This window comes from Zingiber officinale, chromosome 1A (genome assembly GCF_018446385.1).
Source record: "Zingiber officinale cultivar Zhangliang chromosome 1A, Zo_v1.1, whole genome shotgun sequence".
Taxonomy (NCBI): domain Eukaryota; kingdom Viridiplantae; phylum Streptophyta; class Magnoliopsida; order Zingiberales; family Zingiberaceae; genus Zingiber; species Zingiber officinale.
In genome coordinates this window covers 77,806,100-77,817,853 of record NC_055987.1, presented here as the reverse complement: position 1 = coordinate 77,817,853, position 11,754 = coordinate 77,806,100, and the positions used below count along the sequence as shown (strand labels likewise).

Here is an 11,754-nt window from a genome sequence, read left to right as displayed (position 1 = left end):
GTTATCACTTTTTCTTTTATCGTATCATGGTACTTTAAAATTTTAAACTCACGCTTAATCAATATTATAATTAAGGGTGAGTATTCGGTTAATTCAGTATATAAATTAATCGAATTAGGTAAAAATTGATTTAATGTTGGCTAATCTAATTGAATCAAAATTTTACTAAAACTGAATTAATTGAATTAAATTTAAAATAGATTATATCAGTTAACACCCAATTAATTAAATTTATTTGAAAATAATAAAAAAATTATACAAAATTAATACTAAATTAATTAATTAACTGAATTAATCGAATACACATTTATAATATAGCTTGAGGGGAGCACAGACTACTATTAAATATTCTTACTTATGTATATTTATATTTATATTTTAAGGTTCCTATTTTTCCTTTATATTTTTTTGAGATTTGATAAGTTCTTTATTTGGTAGATGTCATATCATCTATATAAGTATGGTTATACAGTATTATTGTTTATAAGTTAATACAATTTTAATTTCCAACAATTATGAAAATAATGGTCATTTCCATATTAGCTGTGTCATGAACCTTAGGAAATGACTAACAATTCTAGGATATGAGGCTGGTTATACAGTATAATTGTTTATAAGTTAATATAATTTTAATTTCCAATAATTTTGAAAATAATGGTCATTTCCATTAGCTGTGTCATGAACCTTAGGAAATGACTAACAATTCTAGGGTATCTTAGGAGACACTTGGTTCATGGAAGAAAATGAGAATGAGAATAAGAATGATAGAAAATGAAGATGGAAATGTTTAAATCAGAATTGTATTTTTTCTCATTCGTCTATTTTACTTGGTAATAGTTAATTTTCATATTTGAGGGATTAAATCCGTAAAACAAACTATCAATCCCCTAAATTAAATACCAACTTTTAATTCTTTTCCCATTCCCCACTCTCATTCCATCCAACCAAGCACACCTTATAATCTGTGAGTTTTTTTTTTTTTTTTTGACCATAGCCGTTTAAATATTATAGGATGCATAAATCTAGATTAGGTAAGTTTTTCCATAGATAAACAATCCTTATTAGGCTATTTTTATTCGTTGTTGGATGAGAATGAAGCAAACATTTGTGGGTGACCTGATCAAGTACAAACCTAAGCTTCTATGAAAGAATAAAATATACAAAGCTTTATTATTATTTTTTCGAAGGATGTGCAATCAAAGAAGATTTTGAGATCTTTTGTTAGATTTAAATGGTTAGTTAAAAAGTTTAATAATAAGTGTCTAGTAAATTCTACTATTGAATATATTTATATATTCACCCTACGAGACCAGGTTTTCTGCACGTATCCTGAAATCTAAATCAATATGCTACGATTCTGTATGTGAGAGCTATGAATATAGACAAGTGGCAAGTTTACAAACGGTTCCACAACAACTTTATTTCTCTCAATTCCTGCCATCAATCTTGAGCTGTACGAATCCAATCCACACCTTGGAGAACTTGAGAGTTATGACTCTTGACACTCTTCTCGATTCAGTCGACCAAGATTGGATTATGCTTGTTTTATGATGGTGAAGATGGAGCAGGGTCTACCTCATGTCTGCCCGATGGTGCTGTCAGAAAACTCAATGAAATAACAACATCGGCCATAGATGGTCGAACTGAAGTCTCTTCTTGCAGGCACATTGCAGCAACAGCTACTGCCTGGCTCAAGCCTTTCGGTGGGTAATTCCCTTGTATAAGTTGATCGACTAGCTCAAGGAACCTCTTCTGGTCTCCCAACATTGGCCTCGCCTGTTGAGACAAAAACATGTTTAGGTAACCATGGTGCATGTGATACTTGAGTGTTATAGACAATATAAAGAATGGACAACCAATGCATCGGCTGAAAGTGTTAATGTACAACAAAAGAAGGGGGGAAAAAATCTAGTGGATTTCATACCCAAGAGACAAGATTTTGTTCATTTGTTGGCCTAGTTGAGTCAATGGCCCTCCTTCCTGTGATCAATTCGAGCAAAACAACTCCAAAACTGTACACATCTGATTTCAAGCTTAGATGCCCTGTTCTTGCATACTCAGGTGCACAGTAGCCAATTGTTCCCATCACCCTTGAAGACACATAAACTTTATCCTCAACAGGGCCTAGTTTTGCCAGACCAAAATCAGAGAGTTTCGCATTGAAATCTTGATCAAGTAGGATGTTAGCGGATTTGAGGTCACGAAAGATGACTGGTGGATTTGCCTTCTCATGTAAATACTCTAGACCTTGAGCAGTGCCATATGCTATTTTCATCCTTGTGTACCAGCTCAGGACTTGGTGATTTGATGAGATATCTGTGGAGAAAAAAAAAATCCTTATTCCCAATGGTAAAATATCATTTTTCTTTGCAAAATTGAATATTGATATTTTCCCAAACCTCTTCTAGAAACAAGCAAAAAACAGAGATTGTTAACTATCATGTGCGAGCAGCTGTTTCTGGTCTATGTTAGACCGTTTAAGCATCAGAACCAAATTAGCTTGAAAGTATCATCACTAACTTTACTAAATGGATATGGAATAATTGTAGAGAAATAAGAAAAAAGATAGGAACGAATCTCTTCTAATCCTTTTAGTGGTGATCAACTCATGCCATATGTTGGTCCTGATTCCTTTGATAAGGCAAATATAAAACAGAGATAGGCAGTTTCATAGTTGCAATGAAATTGCAATAAAAGGAGATTTTACCTATATGATTATGGTTTAAACAAATATTAAAATAAAGCCAGAAGTTTCCAGAGACTTAAAATCGAAGCAACAGAAACAAAGGTGGAATAGAGTACTAGATAAGGCAGTAGAATTGTAAGCGATGATACAGGCCTATCGAATGAAATTCCTATAGAAAGTTGATGCATGAAATTTACAGTATGAAGAATAACATGCTGCTGCAACATACGAATGCTTCAATAAGTTACTGATATTTAGTACCAAGCAAATGATCTTCTAAGGAGCCCATAGGCATGAATTCATACACCAATAATCTTTGATCACCATCGGCACAGTATCCAATAAGCTTGACTAGATTTTGATGATGAAGGAGGCTAAGCATCAGTACTTCCACAACAAATTCTTTGTTGCCTTGGAAGCCATCCCTTTTTAACTGTTTAACAGCTACTATCTAAACCCAACAAATCATAATTATGTCAGTAATCTTATAATAAACTACAATCCATTTTTAAAGAATATGAAAATAACATTTCAATTAAAAACGACTCAGGTCAATTTATCATTTTACCTGTCCAGTGTTCTGAAGGGAACCTTTGTAGACTCTACCAAACCCACCTTCACCTAGGAGACATTCAGCTAGAAAATTCTTTGTGGCCAATACAAGCTCCTCAAATGTAAATGTTTGTGCAGCAATATTACCCTTGCCAGAATCCCTTTGGGATGATGCGATGGAAGGCTTCTGCTGATAGTCTAGGAATAGAAGTTCACAAGCAGATGTATGGAAATGAAACAGTGCGAGGAGATGGTTAATCAAGTATTGATTGTATTTGAATTCCTAGATTACAAATTCAGTAGTTTAGTTTTCCTAAGAAGTATTCATTCTTCTAGGAATTATTACCATCTTCAAAAACTCAAGAAGATAAATTTGCAACCTTGAACAGTACTTTCTTAGCAAGCAAAGATGGCATACAGAAATGTTGTCTGAACTTATTGATTACTTTCTACTATCACAGGAAATGAAAGAAGCGAAGTTAGAAGAGTGTTGAATTGAATATCCCAGAGGTTCCAAATAAAAGGTTCAGTTTGATTAGGTAGAAGATGATATTCTATTTTTTTTATTCTATGATTTATATTATATATCCACATCCTGTCTTTGGGTATTAAAAAAACCACTTATTCCTTTTTAAAAAATCTTTGTTATTGAAGATTCCACTAATTCATTTTTAGTTCAATGCAGACATGAACCTAGATAGCATTATTGTGCACATACTAGGTAGTACAGATAATAACAATGATATAAAATTGATTTTAAGAATGAATTTCACATTGATGTAGTCTAATGCATGAAGTTTGAAATGGTTACCATCTTCCAGCATACAAAAGTTCATATTACGCTTTAAATAAGTTACTTTAGATAATGCATATTTAAGAAATAGTTTTTAACGGAACCTAGACATCCATATAATAGCATAAGAGCAAAAATTTTATAGGCTTTTCTTCAGATTTTTTTTCCCCATAAAATGGAAAGAGAAGGCATTACTCGAAGTCTCGAACAACAAGTTGAAATAAAAATAATAATAACAATAATAAGATTATGCATTTAAAAATGAAGAAAGTTCACCAGCCGTTTTCTTTGAGGTATTATTCTTTCTGAGGCTTTGATTTGGAGCAATTTCCATCCTTGAGTTCTTCTTAGAGAAACATTTCTTTGAGAAATATGGAAAGCAGACCATTGTTCTAACACCACTTGGCAAATTTCCGATTTCCCCTCAAACCCGGAAGACCATTTTGCATACGGAATAACGTAATTCACCGAAAAAACGAATACTTTCCGGCATTTGAATCAGCATAACCAGATGGCCGAACACCACAACCAAGGCTCGAAACCTCGAAACGAAGCTTCAACGCATAAAAGCAATAGGTAGGAGGAGTCTGATCAAAGATCCCGAAAGACTCCAAAACACCTTCCGGGGGAGATCAAAGCCCCCAGCACCGATGCGATTTGCGTCGAAGAATAGATCTTTGCCCGGATGATGGAAGAGAAGAAATGAATAATAAAAGTAACCCTTTTGGGGCCAAAAAGCGCGATGCATCCTCCGGACGCGGAGGCGAGGTTTCGAGGCCATATTTTGACCGTGCAGAGAACCGAGCGTCATCCAAATCCAGAGAGCGAGAGTAGAAACGAGCGGAGGATTGAAATTAACAAAATAATAAAATGCAGTAACACATTAACATGGGTTGGGGAGGTAACTGTTTAAATTTATATGACAAGATTGTGCAAAATGAATGAAGTGTTAAAATAATTAATCAAGTTTTAGCTTAATTTTTTTTGTAAGTTTAAATTTGATTAAGTTTAGTTAGATCTGTCAATCAAATTTATTTAATCATTGAAAGTTTTTATATTTTAAATTTATTTAATTGATTATTAAATTTAATAATATAAACTTATTTATTTATTACTTTTTTATTTATGATAAGATTTATATTAATAAATATGTTTTCTAAATATTATTTATGATTATTATTTAAGAATATTATTCATAAATATTATTTATATATTAATATCAGGGTTGGAAAAAATCCCAAGAATCCCGACCCTTCCTGAATCTCATCCCATTTTCGATCCGAAAATATCCCGACTCGATATTTTCCCGACCCGAAGGTTCGGGATTTTTCCCGTCCCGATCACTATCGGGAAAGGAATCAGGAAATTTTTTTTCTCCTGACGGAAATCCTGTCCCCACCCGATTATATTATAATATTATTTTTATATTAAAAATATTATTTTTTATATTATTTTTTTATATTTTAAGCATCTAACCATTATGTTTATTTTTTTTGTCTCTCCATTTTTCTCCTACTTCATCATAATTTTATTTCTAAATAATTTATTAGTGATGTGTGATGAAGATAGTCAGTTAGTTTATTTTAACATATGAAAATTGATAAAATGATATAAAGAATAATTTTTATGATCTTTTTTCTTTAGATTGAATCTAAGTATTTCTAAGGATTAAGGTATATCATCAATTCATTATTGATAGACATGATAATTTTTATTTTTGAATTTTCTTGTATTAGGTATAGAGTCAAAACTAAATAGTAGTTTTAGTTTTTTTTTATTAGTTTTAATATATTTATAATGCACTAAGAAGATATTTTAGTTTTTAATGGTTATGTACCATGAAATCGTTTTAATTTATTTGTATTGTACTAAAAAATTATTTGAGTCTCCATAGATTTTTTTTTAAAAAAATATTTTTCGGAATATTCTTACGGGTCCCTACCTGATCCCAAATATTTGGGATCCTGAACATTCGTGTCCTGAAACTTTTCGGGTACGGGATTGGAAGAAAAAAAAATCTCAATTATTACAATACGAGTATTAGATAAGGGGGTTACGAGACGGGTCCCGATCCGATCCCACCCCTAATTAATATATATTTTAAATTATTTATTTAGTTTAAGAAATTATTCCAACTTTCTTCAATTAGATCTCGCTAAATGAGTTTAAGAATAAGTGCTGGCTCAATTAATATCTCGCAATGAGAGGGTTTCAAAGGTGTTTGGCTTTTCCATTCGCGATGAACTTGCATGGCTTATATTGGTGAGTTCTCCATCAAGATACTAGGTATCTTTTCAATTTCTAAGATTTATAGTGATCCCGTGGTAAGGGGGACCTGTCCGGTAGGAGGTTAAAATGGTTAACACCTAGTAACTGTTTGACCGGGCGAATTACCTTCCTGATCAATAGGAGGAATGGCCGACCCAGTATTTCGACAGCTCAGCCCGACGCCAAGTTTCCGATGCTCACAAGGCAAAGTGGGAAGACACGGAAGCCGAGCGGCCATCCCGCTCGGCTAACAGTAGACGCGGCATTCGGCCGAGCGGGCATCCACCTGAAGGCCGCCAGCCGACGAGCCTCCGCTCGGCCCAGGAAAGGTATTAGCCGAGCGGTTCCCCCGCTCGGCCCGGAAAAGGCGCTAGCCGAGCGGTTCCTCCACTCGGCCCGGTAAAGGATAAAGGGAGCAGGTGGCGAGATTTTCCTGGGAACCAGTGTCGCCGACAAGAGGCATGGCCAGCGGCCTGGTCGGACTGAGAATCGTACGGTGAAGCTTCCACTGTCACGTCAGAGATATGCTCGTGCTATTAAGGTAGGGTGTTGGTCATGCTTTTCTGACACATTCATTCCAAGTATGCTTTGAGGAGCGTGCACACCTCGAGGAGCGTGCACGCGCCTCTAGGAAACCCTATATAAGGACCCCCAGACTTCAACGGAGGTATGCTCACTTCATTACTGTAGCTACAGTTCTCGCTTCTTTGCTCTACATCTTTCTGCCGGAGCTTTGACTTGAGCGTCGGAGAGCCATCGCCGAGAACCCCTCCCCAGCTCAGCGTTGTGTTTGCAGGTTCACGGCGACAGAGGAGCTACGTCTTGAGAGTCTTCGACCAATCAACAGGAGCGCCACATCCCCAGTGTCCATCGACTTAGCACTCGGACAGGATCAAATTGGCGCCGTCTGTGGGAATGCACCTGAATCTGAATCAAGGAGATGGAAGAAGCTGGACGCCAACACACTGTGACACTCTCTCAAGAGGAACTTGACGCGCTTGTGTAGGCGCGAGCGGCCAAGATGATAGAGCAACAACAGAACGCGCTAGCCGAGCGGCTAGCGCAACAAGCAACTTCAGCATCTGGAGGCCGAGCGGTGCACAAAGACCGTCAGGAACAGCTCTCTATATGGGGTCAAAACAAAGCTCCGACCGATACACAAGCAGAGGCGCCACCCGCGCCAATCCCATTCCACCGGGCCTTATTCCAAACACCCTCTGAGATCGCGCAAGAGAATCGAGACCGGTCTTCCTCTGACGAAGCTCCCGCTCGGGTTGCAAGAAAGGGCAAAGCGCCCGAGCTAACTCATCACCCGAGCGGATCAACCTCCAATTCTCCGAAGCAATTCTGCAGGATCCTCTGCTGAGGCACTACGCACCCTTGGCGATCGGCGAGTACAACGGATCGACAGACCCTGACGACCACCTCCGCAAGTTCGACAACATGGCAACCCTTCATCAGTACACGGATGGGGTTAAATGTCAAGTCTTCCTCACTATTTTGTCCGGCTCAGCACAACGTTGGTTTCGAAGGTTGTCGGATGGATCAATTCAAAGCTTCAAGGACTTCCGGACGACCTTCCTCCACCACTTCGCGAGCAGCAGGCGCTATCAGAAGACCAGTGTAGTCTGTTTTCTATGAAGCAAGGGCCGAGAGAGACTCTTCATACCTACATTCAACGCTTTAATCAGGCGGCCATGGACATCCCCACAGTTTCATCTGAAATAATGATGCACGCCTTCACCCAAGGGCTCATTGACGGGGATTTCTTTCGATCGCTCATCAGGAAGCCGCCTTGCGATTACGACCATATGCTAAAGAAGGCCAGCGAGTATATCAATGTAGAGGAAGCTCAGGCGGCCCGAAGGAAAGAAGTGCCATCAAAACCCGCTGTGCATGCCGAACGGAGGCCGCAGACCAGCCATCAGCCTCCAAGAGGGCCCCGAGTCGATATGGCACAACCACATCCGGAAGCAAGGCCACACGCCGTCTAGCACGTGTCGGACGAACGACCAAGGCCTAAGGGAAAGATATGGACTCCTATGTTCTATGCCTTCCATCAATCCGCCACCCACAACACCCAAGACTGCCGCGAAGTTCCTGCGGTCGCCCAACCGACTCCCAGGAGTTATCGCCGTCGATCACCTTCCCCCGAACTGCGATATCGGCGGAAGAGTACCGAACGGTGAGAGGAGATCAGACGGTCACCCGAGTGGCGGCATCATCATCAAGCAAGGAGTGACGACCGCACCCCAGCCTCACGCGGGCAAGTCGGGCACTCCGCTCGTGAGGAAGAAAATCAGAGCAACGCCACTCGGGGTGAAATCAACATAATCGTTGGTGGGCCGACCAGCGGAGACTCCAACCAAACTCGAAAGTCGTATGCCAGGCGACTGGAGATCCATGATGTAGGATGCAGCCAAGAGAGAGCGAACGAGCCCGTGATCAGCTTTGGTCCCAGGGATCTTGATGGGATCGAAGTGCTGCACGACGACGCCCTCATCATCCGTGCGGTAATTGCCAACTACACTATTCATCGTATATTTATTGATACAGGAAGCTCGGTCAACATCATCTTCAAGAAGGCCTTTGACCAGCTCCAGATAGATCAGGCCGAGTTGCTACCAATGACAACCCCTTTGTACGGGTTCACTAGCAACGAAGTCCAGCCGATCGGTCAGACAAGGTTGGCTATATCACTTGGAGAGGAGCCGCTCCGAAGGACCAAGACCACCACCTTCATTGTCGTGGACTCCCCGTTAGCCTATATCATCATCCTGGGCAGGCCGACCCTCAACGAATTCCGAGCGGTAGTCTCGACCTATTGCTAGAAGATCAAGTTCTCCGTAGAAGACCAGGTCGGGGAAGTCAAAGGAGATTAACTGGCTGCTCGACGCTGCTACGTCAAGATGGTGAAGGAGGAGGCTAAGTCCACTCGGAAAGCTCCTCGGGACAAGGTAAACACCATAACCGAAAAACCTCCTACTTTAGTTTATGAAGAAAAAGAAGAGGTGCAGATACACCCTAGCCGGGCGGAGGCAATGACTTTCATAGTAGCCGACTTGCAAGATGAGCAGAAGGCCGAGTTGATCGGATGTCTTCAGCGAAATCATGATGTCTTCTCCTGGTCTACGCATGAACTACCCGACGTTTCCTCGAGCATAACGCAACATGAGCATCACGTCCGATCAGATGCAAGGTCGGTGAAGCAAAGGAAAAGGGATTTCAGCGCCGAGCAGAATCAGATCATCCGAGTTGAGGTAGAGAAGCTTTTGGAGGTCGGTCATATCAGAGAAGTCCAGTTCCCAAACTGGCTTGCGAATGTGGTGCTAGTCTCAAAGCCCGACAACAAGTGGAGGGTCTGCATCGACTTTCAAGACCTCAACAAGGCTTGCCCAAAGGATTTCTATCCACTGCCCAGGATCGATTAGGTAGTGGACTCCACGGCTGGGTGCGAGCTGATATGCATATTGGACGCGTATCAGGGATATCACCAAGTGCCGCTCGCCCTGGAGGACCAAGAGAAAGTGAGCTTCTGTTAGTTAGAGCTCTGGAGCCAATCATATGATGATTGTTGTATGGACTCATTGTATCATATTCCTATGTATATAAAGGCATTTGTTTTGGTTATTATACTTACTTGTATTGGTGCCAAATAATTAAGTATAATAGCGTCCTTGAGTAGAAGGTTCTTATCTATATCAATCGATTAGTTGAATCGATAGTGAAATGATATAGAGAACACTACTCTTAATCATTCCTAGTTAAGTATTAACATTCAGGGACAATGTTAATGCGACGAGACTAGCATGTAGGTCAACTTGATGACTTGATCTCACAAGTCATGGATATAGAGATATCAAGTTGACACATGGGTATGCATTGGAGAATGTATACTGAATGACCCTCCATGAGAAAGTATCATGGATCGTTATATGAGTGTCATATACTTTCTCATGTGGCTATTAGTATGACTATTAGTCCTTGGACCTCAAGTCACCATGGTTCCTTGTTAGTTAGAGCCCTAGAGCCAATCATTTGATGATTGTATGGACTCATGTATATCATATTTTTTGTATATTAATAAAGGCATTGGTTTTTGGTTATTATGCTTATTTGTATTAGTGTCAGATAAAATAAGTATAGTAACGTCCTTGAGTAGAATGTTCATACCTATATCAATCGATTAGTTGAATCGATAGTGAGATGATATAGGGAACACTACTTTAAATCATTCCTAGTCGAGTATTAACATTCAGGGACAATGTTAATACAATAAGACTAGCATGTAGGTCAGCTCGATGACTTGATCTCACAAGTCATGGATATAGAGATATCAAGCTGACACATGGGTATGCATTAGAGAATGTATACTGAATGACCCGCCATGAGAAAGTATCATGGATCGTTATATGAGTGTCATATACTTTCTCATGTGGCTATTAGTATGACTATTAGTCCTTAGACCTGAAGTCACCATGGATCCCTACATAAGGAGTTATGTACTTTAGTTTCGTCAAACGTCACCCGTAACTGGGTGGACTATAAAGGCGATTACTGGGTATATAACAAATTATGCAGAGGGATGTGAGTGATGTAGATGGGATCTATCCCTCCTATATGACGGGAGAGACATCGATATTCTTGATAGAGTGAGACCACGAAGTGTATGGCCATACCCAAATGAGTCAATATGAGATATTGAGCTCATTTGATTGAGTGAGTCTACTCGGAGTTCAAGATTTAGATTGGTCAGAGGATGACACGGTCTATGCCTCACATTGATCAATCTAGATGTCTAGGATAGAAGGACACTTGTCACATATTGTGAGGAGTCACAATTAGTAGTCACAAGGTGATGTTGGATCTCAACATTTCTTGTAACTTGGGTAGCAATGATGTATTGCTAGATGCCGCTCATTGCTTATGTTTCTAAAAGAGTTTATAACATTGCCAACGTTACAAGAACCTATTGGGTCACACACAAAGAACATGTGCATGGAGATTAGGTTCATATGATGAACCAATAGGATTAGATTCATATGATGAATCAAAGATTGGATTCAAATTAGACTTATTGAGTTAGACTCAATTAGATTCAATTGTTGAATTAGTCTAATTTAAATTTGATTCATGAGTCAATTTATATTAATGAATTGAGATTCATTAAATTAAAATTGACTTGAATCAAAGGTTGGATTTAACTCAACAAGGAAGAAAATTGGTCATGTTTGACTTGACCAAATGGAAGTTGAAACATCAAGTTTGACTTGATGTCTTGCCACATCATCATGAAGGTTGACTCATCCTACTTGGTATGACCAATCTAGCCACATCATTAGCCACATCATCTCCTCATTTAATGATGTGCCACCTCATGGAGGTTACATACCAAATGCATTAATGTGGCCGACCACATTAATGTGGGAGTTACACTAGTGTGGCCGGCCACACT

The 11,754-nt window shown here is 39.4% G+C and overlaps 1 protein-coding gene across 2 annotated transcripts; it reads right to left on the bottom strand.

Annotated features, from left to right (window-relative positions):
* Positions 1-1,330: 1,330 nt before the first annotated feature.
* Positions 1,331-4,870, bottom strand: LOC122026340 (probable serine/threonine-protein kinase PBL7). 2 transcript variants are annotated; one of them, XM_042585019.1, is made up of 5 exons: positions 4,308-4,870; positions 3,255-3,436; positions 2,948-3,137; positions 1,925-2,316; positions 1,331-1,776 (listed from the first exon to the last, which is right to left on the bottom strand). In XM_042585019.1, the coding sequence occupies exons 1-5, from the start codon at positions 4,417-4,419 to the stop codon at positions 1,546-1,548; spliced, it is 1,107 nt and encodes a 368-aa protein (XP_042440953.1). In that variant the 5' UTR covers positions 4,420-4,870; the 3' UTR covers positions 1,331-1,545. The 2 variants fall into 2 exon arrangements, with proteins under 2 accessions (XP_042440953.1, XP_042440962.1); XM_042585028.1 differs by having other exon boundaries at positions 3,255-3,521; positions 4,308-4,529.
* Positions 4,871-11,754: the final 6,884 nt, after the last annotated feature.